Raw genomic sequence first — 22,146 nt, 5'->3', positions numbered from 1 at the left:
AGGAATGGACATCATAGGCCCTCTTATACCTTCCTCTAAAGGCTATCGATATACACTAGTATTGGTAGATTACACCACCAGGTACCCCGAAGCCATCCCCCTCATCAGTATTAACACCAAGAGTGTTGCTAATGCAATGATAGGGTTCTTTTCCCGAATAGGTTTTCCCCGAGAGATATTAACGGACCAAGGTACCCAGTTCATGTCCAATTTAATGGCTCAGATTTGTTTCCTCTTAGGAATTAAGCAAATCAGGACTGCGGTTTATCATCCACAAACGGATGGGTTGGTGGAGAAATACAACCGCACCCTGAAAACCCTCTTAAAAAAATCAGTTCCAGAGTCCGGTAAAGTCTGGGATAGGAAGTTACCGTTAGTATTATATGCCATCAGGACACATGAGCAATCCTCTACGGGACATAGTCCATTTGAATTGGTATTCCGACGACAGCCTAGAACTTTATTAGATATGGCAGCGGAGTTATGGGAGGAGGAAGAGGATGGGGAAAAAGCCCTTTTAGAATATACCAGTGATTTAAAATCCCGATTGCAAACTGTCTGGGAAGACGTAAGGGAACATATGGAAAGAGCTCAGGGTAAGCAAAAGCAATATTACGATAAGAACACGCAAATGCGAACCTTCACAGAAGGGGACAGGGTCTTGGTACTTCTACCCAGTTCAGACAACAAACTGCTGGCAAAATTGCAGGGCCCATATAAGGTGATAGGGAGTAGTAACCCCTGTTAACTATAGCGTACAACTCACAGTAAACCCCCAAATATCGCAGATCTTTCACATCAATCTGCTGAAGAAATGGGAAGAACCTACAATAGGAAAGGAAACGTGATGTTTAGTTAATACAGTTAAGGAACTGGAAATAGGATGGTGTCCCACAGACCTCCCTTCCGAAGACGGGGTACCCCATAGAAACACAGAGATCACGTTCCACCAGAATAGACAGTTAACTCAACTACTCAACGATCATAACCGAGTGTTTTCCCCGATACCGGGTAAAACTAATTTAGTACAACACCAAATTATAACTCAACCGGGTAAAATAGTCCGGTTACGACCATATCGTATCCCCGAAGCTAGGAAAATTCTAGTGGAACAAGAAATAGAGAAAATGCTAGACCTGGGTATTATAGAGCCTTCACAAAGCCCCTGGTGTTCTACGGTCGTGTCAGTAACAAAGCCGGATGGATCTATCCGCTTCTGTATTGACTTCAGACAGGTCAATGCTGTATCCCAATTCGATACGTATCCCCTTCCAAGGGTAGACGAACTCATGGAAAGATTAGGGAAGGCCAAATATATGTCTACCCTAAATTTGACCAAAGGGTACTGGCAGATTCCTTTAGCACCAGGGGATAAAGAAAAAACTGCATTCTCCACCTCCTTGGGCCTGTATCATTTTAATGTTCTCCCTTTTGGGTTGCATGGGGCACCAGCCACCTTCCAGCGTCTCATAGATACCATATTGCTACCTCATACCAGATACGCTGCTGCCCATCTAGATGATATTGTTATTTATAGCGAAACTTGAACTGACCATTTGTCCCATTTAAACAGGATACTTACAGCCCTACAAAAGGCAGGTCTGACATTTAACCCCTCCAAAAGCCGACTCGCGTGCAATGAAATCTCGTACCTGGGTTATCACATAGGGAGAGGTAGAATTAAACCACAAATGAATAAAGTAGAGGCCATTCTACGCATAAAAACGCCTACCACGAAGAAAGAGATACGTTCATTTCTAGGCCTAGTAGGGTACTATCGAAGGTTCATCCCACACTATTCCACATTAGCCGCTCCCCTGACGGATCTCCTGAAGAAAGGTCAACCCAAAAATATTACGAGTCTCAACCTGATCCAGTTCCTTAGTTACCATACCTTACAAAGGTGTCTCACTACCCAACAGGTCTTAAAGTGTCCTGAGTTCGATCTCCCATTTCACCTGCACACAGATGCTTCCGACGTGGGTCTAGGGGCTGTTCTTTTTCAGAAAGATAAGGAAGACGTAAGTCACCCTGTAGTCTTTATTAGCCGCAAGCTTTTTCCAAGGGAACAGAGATATCCCATAATTGAACGGGAGTGTCTGGCCATCAAATGGGCGTTGAAAGCCTGCAGTATTACCTCCTGGGAAGGTCTTTTCTGCTGTACACTGACCACGCTCCTCTTACGTGGCTTTCGAGATATAAAGATACCAAATTCCGTATTCTGAGATGGTTCATGGAGCTTCAACCTTTTTCCTTCCAGGTTTGCCATCTCCCTGGTGATCTTATGGGTCAGGCTGACTATTTGTCCTGGTTCCCGGGCCCTCTGGGTCTCGAACTGCCCCATTCGAGGGAGGGGATGTGTAACCAGGCGTCCGTCGACGCCGGTACACGCGCGACCCCAGAAGCGGTGTTTATATTCCCCCGGGGCACTCGAGAGAGTCCCGGGGGAATGACGTCCGACGCAGAAGGCGTCTCATGGAGCATAGAAAAGGAAGACGGACGATTCAGTGATCGTCGGGCAGAGGAGAAGGAGACTGGAGAAACACGGACGGAAAGAAGAGAAACGCTGGAACGGCAGAACGGGGATACGGAGCACAACGCGACGGGAAGAACGGCAGAGAAGGAAGGAGACCTTAGGGCGCCTCCTGCCCCTACCGAAGAGAAGTCGGGAGACCACGAAGGGGCCAGCCACGTCCCCGGAGGGGCGTGGCACCCACAGGTACGTTCGTACCTAAACTGGGCTTTCTGACCGGGGTAGTTAAGGGTATAAGAACCAAGGGAGGGGAAGAAGGGGAGTACAGAGGGGAGGTCCTGTAAGGAAGGGAAAACCCTGTAGAAAGGGGGAAATCATACTGACTCTCCCTCCCTAACCTCACTGTGAGGAGAAGTCCGTCGAGGGAAACTGTGAAGCAACTAGAATATTCACGGGAAGGTGACAGTCGCTATTGAATAGAAGTGTCCCACCACATACCCCCACACGTACCTCCCCTCCCATCACCCTACTAACCCCAATTAAAACCCGCCTTACCTCTTCACTTACCTATTTTTCCGCTCTTCTTTTGTTCTGGGGAAACCTGGGCTGCCGCCTCGCGGGAAAGACCAGACCTCCTTCCATTTGGGAACAAGCCAGATCGGAAAGCAATTAAAATCCTGACAAGAGAAAAAGGACCCGGATCAATAACAGGAAGCATACCTGAGACATAAGAATAAAAAAAAGGACAACCTTAATTAATACTAAATAAATCACTTATCCACTCAAGCCTGCGCCTATAGAGTTATTCCAATATCTCTCTCACCTGGAGATAAAGAACCCCATTACAGCCACCTTCTCTGCCACTAAATTATATACTTGCTACAGTCGCCCATTTTATGTTCCTTCTGTTATTGGACTTTTCTATTTGGCTTATTGCCTCACTACTCCAGGTTTTATATACTCAAGAGTACACTGGCCCAAAGGTCTGCACAAAGGGCTTCTTGGTTGCTGTCTGGTGTGGGAATCACCCTCATATCAATCACATAGGGTCATACCGTGTGGTCAACAAATATGTAGTCAATCAAACACACACTTTATTCGGTCATAAATAGACCATCAAAGCATACACAATCTATACAATATATACAATGAAATGTGCATCACAATTAAAATACATAAATATCCATCAAATCATAGCTAAAAATATGAAAGCACACAAACTAAATTATCACATCCCATTGAAACAATTAAATCAATGCCATTCAAGTGTCACTTTTTAAGAAACCCCAAAAAATATGATATACCACCTCATAATTCATAAATATTTAGCCTAACCAATTTTGGTCAAAGACAGCACATATTAAACATTATTACCTAAATTAAATTATATCAACTTTCCTTTAAGAAGTAATTGCGTCTATGCCAAACAACCACCTAGAGCTTAATGACAGCAAAAACAGTTGCCTTGGAAGTGTTGCACTTTAAAATTCTAGAGCAGTTGCATACTGTCTAATGCCCAGGTTCACAAAAATAGAGTGAATCAATTTTCAGCGATAAGCTACATATGCTACATATGTGATCATCCAACTTGGGGACTGAGCCACAGGCTGGACACAAATTTGATACTTTTTTCCAACTACTCATAAAGGACTTCAAAGGTGAACATCCGTATCGAAAACAAATGTAGAGACTCTTAGCAAAAGGATTAGAAATGAAGTCCAAAAAAGGCTCAAAGTAAGTAGTACATTTTAATTTTTTTTAAACTGATTCAAAGTATTTGAGAAATTAAGGTTAAAAAGTGCATATTTCACGTTGCGGAGGGTTTGCAAAGCCAACAAATCGAAAGATAAGATCTGATTTGCTCCGGCTTCATCCACAAAGATGTGGCAGCAGTAAGTTTAGGACTCAGGGACTCAATCCCCTGTCTTCAAAAAACCTAATCTATATATAGGCAGTATTGGGATGCCCTCAGCCCATGGCCAATTTCTTTTATTTTTATTTTCTTTGACTTCGTGAAGGACCTTCTCTGAAAAAACGAAAAGTTAAAGTGATGTAGTTAGGAATTGTAATTATATCTTACTTTAAACTATTTACTTTTAACTATAACTGGTGAATTTAAATGGTTATGTGAATTTTACACTTTGTTTTAACTGACATTTTCTCCTAACTATAGCATCCTTTTAACCTTTGATGGCAGGGAGCCGGCTGGGGCCACAGGTGCATTGGGGCTCCCCCCCGATGCTCCTAACAAGGATGAAGTGGGAGCCCTGTGTGTGCTCCAAGGCACCCACCCTTTATTGGCTGGGCTCCAGGGATGTGGTCCCCAGGGCCGAAATTAGCCCAGGGAGTGGTACCACACTGCCCTCTCTCCATTATTAATTGGCCAGGCACTGGCGGATGGGATCCCTGGAGCTGAAATCGGCCTGGAGAGGGGGCTGTGTGCGCCCCTCTCCACTTCAAGAAGTAAAAGGCCCCAGTGGGTGGGTTCTCTGGGGCCAAATTGGTCCGGGGGGGGTCTGTGGGCCTCCCTCCCAGATTGGCTGCCTTTTGGGGGTCGGCTACAGGGCCTGGCCTTTGACCATGCGATTGGATTAACATATGATAATTAAATATGTCCCTCTCCCCCTTTACAATATGGCTGGGCCTCAGGGGTCGGGGTCCCTAGGGCCAGAAAGTGGCCTGGAAAGGGGCTGTAGCCCTCCACCCGACCCTCTACTCCCAAACACACACTCACACACTCTCTCTTACCCCCCCCCCCCCCCAAAAGAGATGGGAGGTTGGCTGCATGCCTCCCTTCTCCATAAATCCATTAGTGGGTCCCGGGGCCAAACCCTGCCTGTGGAAGGGGATCAGGTACCCCCCCCCTTCCCTAAGCAAATTTGGCTTGCCTCGGGGGATATGGTCCCTGGGGTCGAAATCAGCCGAGGAAGAGGAGCTGCGTGCCCCCATTCCAGGTTGGCTGCCTTTGGGCAGCTGGCCACAGGCCCTGTCTTTTGGCTGTGAGCGGATGTGGATAGATTAACGTACGATAATTAAATTTCCGTTTAAAAAAAAAAAAAAAACTAGAAATTCTCTGAAAAAAACAAAGGTTGCAGGGACATTATAGTTAGGACATAGAATTTAAAAAAACCTTAGAAATAAACTAAAAAAACAAAGGTTACAGGGAAGTTATAGCTAGGTTCACATTTTACAAACACAAAACCATAGAAATTCAGCAGTTAGTTATACTTATCTCAAGAAACTATACCTTGTGCCCTGAGGTAACTAATTTGCACACCCATGCACTGCTAATTATCCCACACTGGTCATAACATCTTCTATGACATCATTGATAATAGTGTTGCAACATTTGAAATAAAACTATTGATGAGAAAACAGTGCATGGCGGGGGCACAAGTTATAGTAACCCCAGGGCATCTCCCTGGGGCCAAGTCAACGTCAAATCAGGACGAAGGGGCCCGCCCCCTGCCAAAGGCTGTTTATGGCCTTCCGTAGGAGCTTTGAACACAACAAAATTTGGAAGAAAGGTAGCTTTCATTACACAGATTACGCTTTCACTTATTTGGTGTAAGTAGTTTTTGAGAAATTTAAGGAAATCCAAATTTGTATATCTCTGGCCGCGACGGCTTGGGGAATAATGAAGAGCTCATGCAGGGAAATGCACAGCTCTGATTGGCTGCCAAGGCTTCAACCAGGAAGTGTTGGCAGCCATCTTGGGACTCTGATTCAGCCGAGTTCATGAAGAAAATGTGGAAAAAAAAGTAAAAGGGCCAGGGTAGATACACCCTGACCCCTTAGCTCTAGTCCTGGCATCCCAGAGGTACCCCGCCATGGCAGAAAAAAGCATCTTTAAAAATAAAAAAAAAGGAATTTTCACAAATTCGTGAAATTTGTGAATTCACAGAATTATTATTTTTTTTTTTTAAAAGACACGAAAAACCAAGTGCTCGCTCCTGCGCTTATTTTTTTAAAGCCCTCAGTTGGCCAGGTCCTAGGGGAAAAGAAAAAATAAGGAAGGGACACACCATGCCCCAATCCCCCTCCCCCCCCACCCCCCAAAAAAAGGACTCTCAACTTTCAGTGTGAGGGTCTGTGACCGTGACCATCATGCCATAGGCAACTGCTTTCTATTTCTAAAGTCATTCATTCTCGCTCTCTTTCTTCTTTCTTTCTTTTTCTTTTTCTTTTCTTTTCTTTCTTTCTTTTCCATCCCATTATGGGATGGAAGAGAGAGACAGACAGGACCGCGAGGAGCCTGAAAGTCCCTGCTGTCCTAGCTGGCTCCCCACGTCCTGTGGTAGCCAGCATTGCTCCCACAAGCAAGGATCTGCATTTAATAGCAGCTCCCTGCTTGCGGGAGCAATGTTTTCATCTGTCTTCCCTGCACGCATATTTGCGTGCAGAGAAGACAGAAGAAAGCTCCGCTTTCTGCAAAGGAGAGCTTTTTGACAGCTGTCTTACAGAAAACGGACTTTGTTTGCTTTTGCTTGATGGGAGCTGTCAAAGCATCCTGGGACATAGCAGGAGCCGGCCCTGGGAGGTGGCAGACCCCAGGGCCATTTGTATATATTTGTTTGGGTGTATGTGTGTGTGTGTATATACTGTATAGTGACAGTGACTGTTTTACTGAGTTGAATGGGTTTCTGTGTAGCTAGCTAAATGGGCAAACAAGTAAATATGTAAGTAGTTCTATGTGTGAGTGAGAGGTTTTCTCAGTAGTTATAGTGACACATGAGTGACTGAGTGCTTTTATGGCTGAGTGAGTGGATGTTTGAGTGAGAGGCTGTATCAGTATCTGTATGTGTGAGCTAGTGGGTGCGCCAGTGACTGCATTAGTGAGTGTGTCAGTGAATGTATGGGTGAGTGTATCAGTGACTGTATAGGAGAGAGAGTATATGTGTTAGTATCTATAAGACTAAGAGTTGGTGTGTGAGTAACTGTGTTGATGACTGACAGGTTGTGTTATTTGTTGTAAGGGTTAGTGAGTGGGTGTACAGGTAGTTGTATGGGTAAGTGACTCATTGTCTTGGTGGCTGTAAGTCTGTATGACAAGATGTCTGTGTGATTACTGAGTAAGTGGGTGTATGAGTGGGTGTATGGGTGTGTGAGTGGCTCAGTTAATACAGGAATACGTGAGGATGATATCAGCTATGTAGGTGGGTGTGTAGCTGTCTGAATGGCCTGGGGTGTATACGTCAGTGAGTGAGTAATTGCATGGTAACGTGAGTGGTTGTGTGTCTGACTATGAGTAAATGAATGGGTTTGTGAGTGCATTTTATGATCAGCGAGTGTTTTTGTGTAGTTTGTGTGTAGTTGTATGGGTGTGTGAATGGGTATGTGAGTAGTTATGTGAGGTTTGTATGGACCTGTGAGTTGGGTGTGTGAGTCTTTATGTGGATGATGTCATCAGTGATGTCATTTGAGATGTTATCAGTGATGTCACTGACCATGTCATGAGTGTTGTAATATGTGAAGTCATAAGCAGTGCATTGCGGGGACATAAGTTAAAGTTAGGGCTGGTAACTATAACTGCTGGATTTCTATGATTTTTGCAAATAAATTCACTACCTAACTATAACGTCCCTGTAACCTTTGGATTTTTCAATTAATTTCTACTTTTTTATTCTATTCCCTAACTATAACATCCCTGTAATCTTTTTTTTTTTTCAGTGAATTTGTAAGGTTTTTTTAAATTCTATTTCCTAACTACTACATCCCTGTTAACTTTGTTTTTCAATTGAATTTCAAAGGTTTTTTTAATTCTATTTCATAACTGAACATCCCTTTAACCTTTATATTTTTCAGTAAATTTCTATGTTTTGTTAATGCACCAAAGGGGTTGACCAGAGGGCCAGGTCCTGCATTCAAGGGAAGAGCAAGGAGAAGGCACACAGACAAATGGGGATGTTGTGCATGCTGCTGCCTGCCTTTCCCACGTTCTCACTGCTTTTTCCTTGCTCCCCCCCCCCCCAGTTTTGCGTGCCTGCTTCTTGACTTTCCCTTCTTTTCACTGCATTCGCCTTGCTCTCTACGCTGTTTTGTGCTGCTTGTCTCTCCCTCCTTCTCTCTGTTTTCTTCTTCTGTTCAGCCCGGTTTTGTCCATGCCTGCTGTCTGCCTCTCCCTCCTTCTCACTGCTTTCTCCTTGCTCTCAGTTCAGTGTTGTGCATGTCTGCTGTCCTCCCTTCCCTCCTTCTCATTGCTTTGTCCTTGAGCTCAGCCCAATTTTGTCCATGCCTGCGTCCTGCCTTTCCCTCCTTTTCATTGCTTTTTTATTGTGCTCAGCCCTGTTTTGTGCGTACATGATGCGTGACACTCCCTCCTTCTCACTGCTCTTTCCTTGTGATCAGCCCCATTTTGTGCGTGCCTGCTGCCTGCTTCTCCGTCCTTCTCACTGCTTTCTTCTTGTGCTCAGCCCGGTTTTGTGCATGCCTGCTGTCTGCCTCTCCCTTCATCTCATTGCTGTGCCTTTGTGCTGAGCCCAGTTTTGTGTGTGCCTGCCTCTCCTTCCTACTAACTGCTTTCTTGTTGTTCTCAGCCTGGTTTTGTGCGTTCCTGCTGTCTGCCTTCCCTTCCTTCTCACTGCTTTCTGCTAGTGCTCAGCCCTGTTTTGTGGATGCCTGCCGTCTGCCTCTCCCCTCTTCTTACTACTTTCTGCTTGCGCTCCGCCTGGTTTTGTGAGTGCTTCCTGTCCTCCTTTACCACCTCCTCACTGCTTCGTCCTTGCACTCAGCCCAGTTTTGTCCATGGCTGCTGCCCACCTTTCCCTTATTCTCATTGCTTTTTTCTTGCACTCAGCCTGGTTTTGTGTGTGCCTGCTGCCTGCCTGTACCACCTTCACACTGCTTTTTCCTTGCGCTCAGCCTGGTTTGGTATGCGTCTGCTGCCGGCCTCTACCTCCTTCTCACTGCTTTGTCATTGCGCTCAGCCCTGTTTTGTGCATGCCTGCTGCCTCCCTCCTTCTCACGGGTTTCTGCGTGCGCGGAGCCTGGTTTTGTGCATGCTTACTGCTTTCATAAGCAAAGTTCTTAAACATGATGATTATGCGTACTATCCAAAAAATCTAAAATAATAGTGATGTGTGTCATATTAGTGGGGTATACATGACTGGAACCAGCGGCTCAACATAAACTGAAATTAAGATGCCCATGTATTATCGATGGCTACAACTTCTTTTAAAACAGCAATACGTTTTTATAAAAATCCAAACTATTGTTACCCAAGACGACATAGGTTCCTTAATTAAAATGGCAAAGTTCTGCAGTGCTTGTAGGTCATTTTTGCTTGTGGTGATAACCCACTATTAGACAAAAAAGGTTAATTAATAAACAATTATTCTTAAATTATTAACTTTGTACAGTATATGTAAATTAGAAACTTAGCATTGTATTGCTTATACATTCCATCAGTAAAAGGATATGTGATGACTGGGTTACATCAGTGAAGCAACTACAGTTCCTCATCCATGTTGTGTCCATGTGGGTATTTAGAATTGAGGTCCAGTATATATCTGCTCTTTAGGCTTCGTAACAGCTTTTCCCTATTCCCTCCTCTGTCCTTTTGTTCCTCCCTGTCAATTGTAAAAAAAAAATGTGTTAAAGATTGGGATTAGGCTCATGCATCCTTGTGAAATGTCAAGCTATTGGATAACTCATATCAGCCTTTTTATAGCCTTTATGTGGTCCGGAATTATCTTCTGAAAAGGAACTATTGTGCTCCCTACGTACATCAACTTGCATGGACACTGTAATACAAATCCATAGTAGTTTGAGGCACATGTGAAATGCTTGATGGTGTTTTTCTTTTTCCTGTAGATCAGACACATAAATCCTGGTTAGCGCTTTTACTGCTTTACTTACATTTGGGGCATTAAAAGAAACCCCTTTTGGTTTTAGCCATTTGCTATTTGAGTTTTCTTTTAAGTAACTTGGTACAAGCGTATCCTTTAGTGACTTTGATTATGGAATCAACTTTGAGTATGCACCAGTGTCTCCAAAGTATGTTTCTAATGTTGGTGCTGGCTTTGTTATAAGTACATATAAATTTGGGATGTGCATTGTTCGTTTTCTCTTTTTAAGCAAAACAAAGTTCTTCTCCGTTCAAGGAGACTACTTTACTTTTTACTTTCTTGAGAACTTTTCTGGGATACCCTTGCATCTCAAACCTGTTTCTCATAACCTCACTCTCTTTTTCAAAACTTATGGTGGTTCTACAATTCCTTTATCTGAGGAGCGGCCCATAGGGGATGCCCTGTTTAAGCTTAGTTGGATGATGACTTCTGGCGTGCAATTAGCTCTTACCAGCCGTTTCTTTGCGGAGCAAAGTAATCACTAGTGTACTATTACTCACAGTGACTTTAATGTCCATAAAGCTCACTTCTACTTTACTGATTTTAGAAGTGAGGCTTAAGTAAAGGTTATTCACTTACAATATAACAACTCCATAATGGGATGCATTTAATTTCTTCCTCATTCTTTTATGCCCACCTGCTCCTCCTCCAGCCTAATCACTATTTCATAACTGAGGGCAAAGCAGGTGGCCATCGATGTCCTGGACAGCTTTTTAAACATCTGTCCTTCAAATACAAACAGATTATTGTTGAGGCAAAATTGATCATATCAAGTATAATGTTTGTGGTCAAGTAATTTTATAGACCTCTTTTTAAGAAATCAGCACACGCTTGTAATCCCAAAACATGTCCAATAGATGTGTGTAAGGAAAGGTCATCTATTGTAATCAAAACATAAGTGTGGTCCCAATGTATATCATATTTTTAAAAATAATTTAATAAAGTCCATAGTAGCCCTACAATATGTTGGAAGTCTTTTCACTTGAGGTGAAAGATAATAGTTTTAAAAGATAGCATGTTTTCAAGGAGCCTCTGATTCAAGGACACTGCAGGGTGCCCTGGTGGATTTGTTCTGTCTTTGTTTTTGGAAGGCGGTAAAAGCATGGTGTTACTGGATGATCATTTTTCAAAAAGCAATATTCTTCAAAACTTAGTAAACTCTTATCTCTCATATTCAAAAGAATATCATAGTAAATACATGCAACCTATCTTCGTGTAATAGATAGAACCTTTCCATAACATTCTGAAAATATGAGATGGTGGTAAGCCTCCAGTCTATATTTGGAAATGTCCCACACTACCACCTTTGTCCATCACATATTGGTATAATTTGTCAATGTTTAGATTGCGATCCCTGTTGTTTTGTGAGATTCTCATCCATATTTCTGTTCTGTTTGGGTGCTAAGTTTTATTAGATCTTCTGTTACTAATTCTTGAAAGGTACCAGTGTTATCATGTCCTGTATTGGGAATGAACGTAGAACTTGGCTTATAACGACTTATCAAGTGAATGCTTAGTAATTGATAATCAAAACTACCTTTCTAAAATTATTGTTGCCTTTCTTTACTAGCTGGCCACAACCTAGAGCTGATGGAACCACTTGTTAAATTCCAGATTGGCCTCAAGAAATTGGCTCTACATGAGGAAGAACATGTACTTTTAATGGCAATTTGCATTGTGTCTTCAGGTGAGTACCAGGGCTCCCCAGTTCCCTGCTTTCACACACTACTATTTAAATGCCTAACAAGAGAGCAATGCTCGTGCATCGAAATGAAGAGTAGATGAGCATTAGTCTTTCCTGGAGGAAATTGTAAATAATGTTAATGTGCATTTAAAAAGTACTCAAGAAAAAAGGTAACTTGTTTGTGTAGTTTTAGGTCTCACCTACAGACGGCTTCAGCTGTGTATTGGCAATATGACCTATTGAATCAAGTGTAGGCTCAAAGTGGTTTTAGTGTCCACCCCTTGCTCAACGTTAAGTGACTTTCTTGTTTCTTTCCCTTGTCCTAATTCCATAGCTTTACTCCCTATTTTTGTGTTGTACCTCTCAAAGATCATTCCAGTCTCATGGTGTTTTGATTGGATGAATGTATTATTCCACTGTGACTTCAGACTTTGCTTTGCACAAGGGACTATTTTATATCCATTGCCTTGCCTTTCAGCTCATCCTGTTTCTTTCTGCACTGTGTTTTGTAACCTTTGTAAACTTGAGTGTCTGTCTGCTCACTGTCTTTTTGCAACTCCTGCCACGATTGTCAGTCAGCCATATTAAAATGCTTTTAAATTATTCCAAAATAGTTGGCCTTGTGAACATGTTTGCCTTTTTTAACTAAAAGAATAAACATTCCAGGTTAGAATCTTTTGACTTCTGCGGACCCCCACTTTCATTACTGAAATCCAGGGACACCCACTGACTCATTATTGGTATCTGGGGACCCCCGATGTGTTGTTACTTAAAGCTGGGGACCTAATCTGTTAATTGTAATTTTCTAAGCAGTCACGGATCCCCTGGGGAGGCTTCACAGACCCTCCTAGGGGTCCCCGGATCACAGGTTGGGAACCACTGGTTTAGGAAAAACCTCTACAAGAGTACCACCATGCATGCATATATGCAGTGTTAATCAACCTGATAATTATGTTTCTTAAAATAATAAAAATCACAACATGGTTGCCTCACATGCGTTCGTACATGCTGCAGCCATTGGCGAGGGAGGGGTCATTGGCAAAGCCAGTAATTGCCACGAGCAAGACCCATTGTCTTTGTCAATGTGTGTTTTCTTTTTATGCCTGTGACATGTTTGCTAACCAGTCATTTGGAGAATTCCGCTTAATTTTGCTATGTAAAAGTTACTTATTCTTTCAGGACTCTTTCCAAAATGTCACCAAAATCATTCTATTAGGCGTTGAAAAGAAGACCATGCTCACATTTGCTAGTTATTGCCCCAGACTATAGCACTTTTCATTCTGGGCAATATTTATCTAACTTTCGAAGGCTTCCAGCCATCAGAGGTGAGATAAGAATTAAGATATTTTCCTCTACCTACCATGAATTGTTTCTGGTTTCCCTGTGGGGGTATATGAGCCAGATATGGAGCAAACGGGTGAAAATATGTACGTTCAGTGCATAAACACATTTCATATTTGCATTTATTTGGAAGATTATTCAGTCAAACCTCTACACTTATATTTAGTCATTAGAATTTCTCTTTGCATCTTAACTATGAACCGAGTCTGGCACATCAGAGAAGAGGCTCTCCTAGTGTTGTGGAATGACTGACAAGTTCCCGCACTTTCATCACAGTAAGGTCTTGTTTCAGCTACATCATGTTAATGTATAAATAAAATAATACATAATCAAATGTGTATTAATATTTTCAATTTTATAGATATTTTATAGCACAGCAGCTTTATCTGTCTTCCGTAAAATAATCCCTAAAGGCTGTTTCCTTAATTCAAAAAACAAAATGTAATTAAAACTTGTGATGGTTTTAATGAAATGTCGAAGCACTGCACAATTTAGTGGTAAAGGTTTTCAATCTAGGTTACATTCATTTCTAACATTTCACCTACTATCGTGATTATAGAACGATCTGACGATTAGCTCAAACCTAACCTAATTGATAGGCAGGTAGATAATCAGTTTATTAGTCAATTAAGTAATAAACACCAGTTAAAACAGACATACAATAAAGTCAGTTCAAGATAAAAATATCAGACATGTAAAGTAATATAGATTTGTCTAACAAATGAGAGGCTTGCTTTAAAGGCAATACGATAAAATAAAGTGGACGGACCCAGTATTTCATCTTGTGCAAATAGGGCCTATAGTACATAAAGTAAAACAGTTTACATAAAATTAATACCTGGTATGTGTCAAAAATAAAGCTGCAAGGGCAACGGTGCGTCAGAAAAGCAAGCGATACGTTGATTCCTTGCTTGCAAGTGAGGCGGGGCGTCTATTCTTTACTTGCAAGGGAGGCCATATGTCAATTCCAGGTGCGCAGCCTCAGGTTCGTGCGGTGGTGTTGAAGATTTTGATGCCCAGGATCCGTGCATGAAAATTTCCAACATGCTGAGCGAAGAGTCTGAGCTTGAGAATAGGCGTTTGATCGTTTCTCCAGCTGCAAGGTAAGCGATGCTTCGAATTTTCAGTCATGGGACAGGCGACGCGTTGATTTTTTCTGAAGCACACACAGCGATCTGTGGATTTTCCCCTTCAGGTTACCAGCCTCCACTTCTAAGGGCCCAGAGACTGGATTTGGCACCGCTTAGCAAGTCAGGACTCTCAGCAGAAGAGCCCAGGCACTGTCAGATTAAGTATTTGATGTCCCTGAGACTTCAGAACAAGGGACATGCTCAGTCCAAGCCCTTAGAGAAACTTCACAAGCAGGATTTCAAAAAGCAAAGTACAATTCTTTCTGTTTTTCAGGCAGAATCAGCAGCAGGCCAGCACGGCAAAGCAATGGACCTCCTCAAGCATCAAGCTCTTCTACTTGGCAGAGATTCCTCTTGATCCAGAAGTAATCTGTAAATCTGGGGTTTTGGGCCCACTACTTATACTCATTTATGTCTTTTAAGTAGGCAAACTTCACAGGAAAGTCTCTGTTGTTCACAAGATCCTGATTTGCCCAGGCCTAGCCCCAGACACACACCAGGGGGTTGGAGACTGCATTGTGTGAGGACAGGCACAGCCCTTTCAGGTGTAAGTGTCAGCTCCTTCCTCCCCACTCTAGCCCAGTAGATTCACCAGGATACGGAGGACATTCCTCGGCTCCCTTGGTGTCTCTGTGTAGAGGGAATTCACAAACAGCCCAACTGTCAGTTTGACCCAGATGTGGATTCCACAGGCAGGCAGAGACACTGAATGGTTAAGAAAGAAAATGCCCACTTTATAAAAGTGGCATTTTCAAAGAGACAATCTAAAAAACAACTCTACTAAAAGATGTATTTTTAAATTGTGATTTCAGAGACCCCAAACTCCTCATGGCTATGTGCTCCCAAGGGGAACCACACACAAAGATATTTAAAGGCAGTCCTCATGTTAACCTTTTGGAGAGATAGGCCTTGCAGTAGTGAAAAACAATTTTGGCAGTATTTCACTAACAGGATATGTAAACACACCACGTACATGCCCTACCTTTTAAATACACTGCACCCTGCCCATGGGGCTACCTAAGGCCTACCTTAGGGGTGACTTACATGTAGTAAAAGGCAAGGTTTGGTCCTGGCAAGTGGGTACAGTTGCCAGGTTAAATTGGCAGTGAAAGACTGCACACACAGACACTATAGTGACAGGTCTGAAACATGTTTTAGGGCTACTTGTAGGTGGCACAATCAGTGCTGCAGTCCACTAGAAGCATTTGATTTACAGGCTCTGGGCACCCGTAGTGCACTTTACTAGAGACTTACCAGTAAATCAAATGTGCCAAACATAGAAAACCAAATACCAATATACTTTAGACAGAGTGCACTTGCACTTTAGGACTGATTAGCAGTGGTAAAGTGCCCAGAGTATCAAAACCAGCAAAAACTGGTGGTCAGAAGCAAAAAGTACAGGGAACCCACGCCAAGAGCTGCCAGGTCTAACGTGATCCAAATCGGAACAACTGCCGAAACCCCCTCCCATCCCCCCCAAAAAAATACATGGGGAGAAAGCCATGAAAACAAGACAAGCAAAGTTCAGAATCTAGTGCCCAGCCATCCTACTACACCATAATATAGTGGTTGACCACTTACTATGAGCCACACAGTATTTGCTTATCAGCCTATAGCAGAATTTAAATACCTCAAGCAGTCATTGCTTCATCTCAGTTAAATAGTGGCTTCCATACCATAATTCCCTTAGCCGTTGCTCTTTTTCCATTATAACGATACAGACACTCCTCTCAATGACACGTAGACAAAGATCTAGAAAGGCAGATCTCTGGAATAGCTATATCCCATTTCTCACCTTCCAAATCCACAAAGTGTGTAAGACAAAAGCATGGCTGCCAGCTAATTATAGCCTCTGTGTGCCCTTCCTCTCACTTGTAATTGCTCAATAAAATAGCTAAACTCTGAGATCCGAAACACCATAAGAGTACTACTCTGGTTACTCATGTGTAGCACCAAAATGCTGTACTCTTTGGCTTACAGCTAATACAACATCCTTGCAATCAAGCTATCCTTCACCGTGTAGAATGCTACACTTCTGTCATAGCACTTTGACATCCTGCCACGAGGCATGGAGCACTATGTAAGTACAAATATAATACCATCATTTAAGAAGAAAGCTCAAACATGACACAAAAGGAGTGGGCAATGTCATAAAAATTAACTTATTCTATTTTGATGGATTTTAATAAATGGCTTAAACTCTGAGATTCCTCCTCTGAGATTGGGTTTCAGCTGAGTGATCATAAGCGTATGCTGTGTAAATTTGAGACTTCCACACGCTGAACACAGTATGTTCTTTATGTCTGATGCACTAAACGAAACAGTACACTCCTACGACGTTGCTCCGTATGTTACAGAACAACAACTAACGGGTCAGTATATAAGAACGCAGTGATTGATGGACATCGACAAATATAATATCTTTCCTACCCGTACAATTGATATTCACAGGACTGTCATTCTCTTTGTACATATTTTTTTCTTTATTGCATTTACTCTTAACCTAAGCCAGTTTATGACTATCTGGGCTTTTCGTGTTTCAAATTTGCAGGTGGTCCTCACTACCTTATACTTATTGGTTACCAGTGCTTTAAATGGAAAAATAGAAGTGCAGGTACTCTGTAATAGAGTACCTGCTTGTTTCTGAGAAGTGCCGGTACTCTCCAATTAAAAGTATTACGTTTTTCCTGAGATATGCCGGTACTCTCCCTCTCAAAATAAAAAAGTGCCGGTACTCAGTACCGGAGAGTACCGGCCCATTTAAAGCACTGTTGGTTACCCTCCCACAAGTCCGTTTTTTCCCGAAGCCTTGGTAACTTATAAATCGCCGACTCCACTTATTTCCTTTCTGTTCTGCTGATAATTGTCATAATTTCGGCATTGCTGTATACCTGCAAGTTCAGTAAAATCTGTGACTAGGTTTCTGACCTTTATGATTTTTTGATCCTTTTAACCTAAAAAGTTTTCTGACGAAACGTGCATTTCTACATTTAGAGGCAGTAGTTTCTTTAGAATTCACCTACCTACAAACCTCGATGTTGTTAAAGGTAGTTACCACGATTGGTTGTACCAATTTGTATGACTGTGAAAGACAATTGCATCTTGTCTCTTAGAGTGTGAACCGTTTCGATCATAGTTTTACAAAGATCTAGGTCTACCATGGATAGAATAATTGAAATGAGGAGATAGTGAACTTCCCAGTCCCTTGAAAGTTTGATGAGCATTATCAACCGACATAATCATTGTTAATTTGCTTTGTGAACATTTTAGCAGTGCGATTTGACATTTATTTGTGCGTCAAATGCAGATATGAACAAGGTACTCTCTAGTCTTCTTTGTTTTGATGTGAAGATCCCCTAGGAATCTTGTTGTAGGTCGAGTTTTGTTTAATGTGCTTTGTAAACATTTGAATACAGACATGTGGGACTGTTCTGCGCTTTGTATGTACGACCTTGTAAATGTGTCCCATTTTGTTGTGTAGATCGCCCAGGAGTTCAAGACACAGCTTTGGTGGAGTCAATCCAGGACCGTCTTTCAGATGCCTTGCAAACATACATCATGTGCAAACACCCAGCCCCAGGGAACCACTTGCTTTATGCCAAAATGATCCAGAAGCTGGCTGACTTGCGGAGCCTTAATGAAGAACATTCAAAGCAGTACCGCTTCCTTTCGTTCCAGCCAGAGCACAGCATGCTGCTCACACCCTTGGTGTTGGAGGTGTTTGGAAATGAAATTTCTTGACTTTGGTGGTACTCATCTGGTCAACCCAGGGAGGGAAATTGGAATCATTCAGTAAAATTCTATATGCTGATATTAAGGAGAGAAATTGGAATCATTCAGTAAACTTTTATATGCTGATATTAAGGCAAGATTATTCAACCTGTCTGTGCATTTTCTACCATGAGAGTGAGCTTCTTTTTCTACTACAGAAGATGTTTAGTAGAAAATGATAACGTGTAACAAAGTGATACACAACAGTGGTAGAAGTCAGTCAAGTTTACCCTTCACTTGTAAATATTTGTCAATGGGTCCCCACAGAAAAAAAGATTTAATTGTTCTTCTTTCCTAACAGCTCCCAGCATTACAAGTGACTCTTGTGCTGGTGTAATGTCTTTTTGTGTTTAGTGGGTCCACTTAATTAATAATATATATTCTATAAGCCGTCCGTTAGAGCAGAACTGTCAAATGTATGCTTGCTACTGTCATGTATAATTGTGAAAAGTGATGTTCATTAGGGAAATAGTATCAACACCGCACCTCCCAGCGATAGTTGAGGAAAACAAAGCTCGCTGTTGCACACCTAGTGAGATCGTGCTTGCCTTAAGTGCATCAGTCAGTTCTGAGAAAACAATGTTTGTGCTTTAAAGCTTGTTCTATCTGGCCTCGGGCTTGGGTCGAGCTTTTTTGTTTTTGAATAAATATTTCATAACACCAGTACAGCATTTTACAGAGTTATAGGATAGAGTCTACAAATCGTTCACATTTAAAATAGGCTCAATAACTTTAAATAATTGAGCATATTTTTTTAGTATTTTAAAATATATTTTAAATTCTAAAATATTTCGTATGGCATGTTTACACTGTTTCACTGAACATTTACGCCTTTGGTATTATTCATTCAGGCCCTACAGTTAGTTGGTGAAACACACAAAAATATATGCTCACCCCATGGTCTACAGTCCCTCTGGGGTCTTTGGAAGCTATTGCGGGGGGTGGGGGGGTTATCTTGTGTTGGTTCAGCCAGTTGTATGCCATAACCATAGGATGGCCAGAATATCTTCAGACTCCGAACTCGCATCAATTAGCAATTATGTCACACAAAAGGATTCAGAAACAATGCACCAGATCAGTGATTCCCAACCAGTGGTCCGTGAACCACAGGGGGTCCGCAAAGCCTCCTCAGGGGGTCCGCGACTGCTCAAAAAATTAAATAATATTGAGAGATTAGGTCCCCAGCATTCAGTAATGACTCAGTGGGGTGAGGTCCCTGGATTCCAATAATGATTCTGTGGGGTCCACCGGTTCCACTACTGATAAAGTGGGGGTCCACAGAACTCAAAAGGTTGGGAACCACTGCACTAGATATTCCATTCGGAGTCTCATGGAGGAATCAAAAATGAATAATGGTAAACTGTTACCACTACTGTACCTGCCATGACATTGTAACCATCCATAGGTTGTAGACGACAAAGAAGTCCCATTTCCATATGTATAAAATCAAGCTGTGGCCGTTCCTGAAAAAAGCAATAGATGAAATATAGGAGCCATATGCTACTTCACACAAGCAAGTGATGGTTTCTGAAATTGGGAATAAAGTACCACAATTCCTTGATAAAATATGACATTCTTTATAACGCACACAAAGAAAGAAGGATCATCTTAAAAACGTTTTCACCTAGTTCTGTCTTTATAAGGGATGGGAAATACTTTGATTTTTCTAGCTGTCTGAGAGAAGCATTTGGCGTCAAATATACTGATAGAATGCTATTGTAGTCTCCCCAACATTGTATTCTGAGTCGAGCTGTTAGTGCAGACTTTCTTGTTGCTCGTACCGAGGCCAGGGTGCTGATTGATGTCTCCTGAATTACAGTGCTGACTTAGGCCTCCAGTATTATAGCTTTAATCTCTGATCACATGGCATTGTGTCATTTATACGAGGTATACATCAGCTATGGATGTTGTTATAGCGCTAAGAGTGGGCTTTGGGTTAACTCCTTGCTCATGTTTGGATAGCCTTGTTGCTGTTGCAGGTCTGTACTCTTGTTTGGATGACTGTTATCCCTATTTTTGTGTTTGTTTCGCCTAGGAGCGTATTGGTCATACAGTTTTCCAATTGTTTGAATTGTAGCCTTTCGCCGTTGACTTAAGGGGACTCATTTTTTTGCTTTTCCTTTGAACACTCCATGGGAGTGCAAGTGTTTCTTGTTCCTCTGCATAATTGCCTTCTCATTCTCTGTTTGTGCTTTTTGACCTCAGCCCGTCTGTCTTTATCATTCCTATTTTCATTATCCTGCGCTTCTACACATACTCTATTTTTTACACTTCTTCTAACACACATGTTGCTATCTGAACCCTTTGTCATTGTTTTTGAACGAGCTCTTGGCAGCTGCAAAGTGCTACTTTAGGCTTTCTTTTGTTTTCGCATAACACAAACATTCTTTAAGTGCGAACAGGTTGTATGTTTTAGTCCAGTTTGCCAACCTTGGTGGAAACCTCAATTGAAACAGACTGTAGGTTGGAAAGCTATAAGTGTAAGGGGCTTTTTGTCTGGCTGGTGAACAGTGCAGGATGGTTTTGCTTACTCTAGTGGCTTTCTCCAGTTGGCTTTTCGATTCTGAAACCATAGACCTCAGTCAGGTTTATCAGCAGTGGCCTAAAGGGTGAAACCAGATTGTCAGAGCATGAGTGCACAGTTGATGGATACTGCAGAGCAGACACAAGCTGTAAACTGGGCAAAGCAATGAAGAGATTTGAGCTTTCGCTTTTTCTTCCAGAACTGATGGCATGATTTATGTTTGCCCCTGGGACAGAGCTTCAAAATTAAGAAGTTTTTTTTTTTTTTTTAACAACAAATTTTATTGCGTTTCACAAGATCCACCAAACTGTATCTAAAAACATTTCCATAAGGAGTAACAATACAGTGAACAGCATTCAATTCCTCTACTCACATTCCCGGAACTACCCCTCCAGTCCGCCCCTTCACTGGGCCAAGGAATCTCTGTGACCCATGTCCCGTCCCGGTGGGCAAGCCACCAGCCTCATAGTCTAATTTCCTCATCCAGATATGTTGCCATAGTATGAGCTGGTGGCAGTAAGATGCCCCTCTAGTCTGCTCATCGCTGCCAGATTTTTGTGTGTTTTTGTGGACAGTCACATGCCTGAAATAGTGGTATCTCCAACCCCATACAGAAGTCAAGCCATATCTTCCATGTGGTCAGAGAGGGTGCTGTGGGGGATTTTCACGTACAAGCTATATCTCTTTTGGCTATAGTGAGGCCCAGAAAAAGGAGTGGCTCCTCGTATCTATTGCCCCCATCCGCTCCATAATGTGTAAGATGGCTAGTTTGGGGTCCCGTGAAATCTCCAAGGCGAGAAGCTCGTCTGGGCAGCCAATTACTCTCCACCAAAAGCAGTCTAGTGTGTCTTTCAGTGGCTATGCAGAATCATCATGGCGGGAAAATTAAAGTTTTTAGTAGGATTTCAGGGCAGTCTTTTATACTTGTCTGACGTTTGATCCAGCAGAGCTTGTATGTTGCAAAAGAAAATCAAAAATCAAAACTCACAAGCAAATACCTAGTTCCACAGCACAGAGCAGGGATTGGAAATGTGACTTAAATGCACAACAGATCAAAGCTTCCTCTGTGAAGTTCTATCCTTCCCTCTCTGATTGCACTCAGAGGCTCCACTATTCTGAGAAGGTCTTCTAAGCAGAAAGTAAGGCCGAAACCAGGTTCCATGAAACAGCAGGACTGTTCCAATGGCAAGAGTGGCAAAGCAGAGACTGGTTCTATCATTGGAGTACACAGTCTTCTAGTCAGCAAGCAGGTAAATCAGCTCAGCTTTTCCAGCTGGTTGTCGGAATCACAGAAATAGTACTCTTTTGTCGGACACATCTTAACTTTTAAATAGTAAAATCTGAACATCTGAGCAACTAAGGTAGCAATAGTACGC

At 42.3% G+C, this 22,146-nt stretch overlaps 1 protein-coding gene across 1 annotated transcript in view; it reads left to right on the top strand.

The window, feature by feature from the left end:
* Positions 1-21,731, top strand: part of VDR (vitamin D receptor) — an 817,725-nt gene extending 795,994 nt beyond the window's left edge. The window contains exons 9-10 of the mRNA XM_069231046.1: positions 11,891-12,007; positions 17,957-21,731. Of these exons, the coding sequence (XP_069087147.1) occupies positions 11,891-12,007; positions 17,957-18,216 (377 nt within the window). The 3' untranslated portion in view covers positions 18,217-21,731. The remainder of the gene's footprint in view (positions 1-11,890; positions 12,008-17,956) is intronic.
* Positions 21,732-22,146: the final 415 nt, after the last annotated feature.

The sequence above is a fragment of the Pleurodeles waltl genome, chromosome 4_2 (assembly GCF_031143425.1).
Source record: "Pleurodeles waltl isolate 20211129_DDA chromosome 4_2, aPleWal1.hap1.20221129, whole genome shotgun sequence".
NCBI classification, from domain to species: domain Eukaryota; kingdom Metazoa; phylum Chordata; class Amphibia; order Caudata; family Salamandridae; genus Pleurodeles; species Pleurodeles waltl.
The sequence above is the reverse complement of the archived record's forward strand: the minus strand, read 5'-3'. Positions and strand labels throughout refer to the sequence as shown.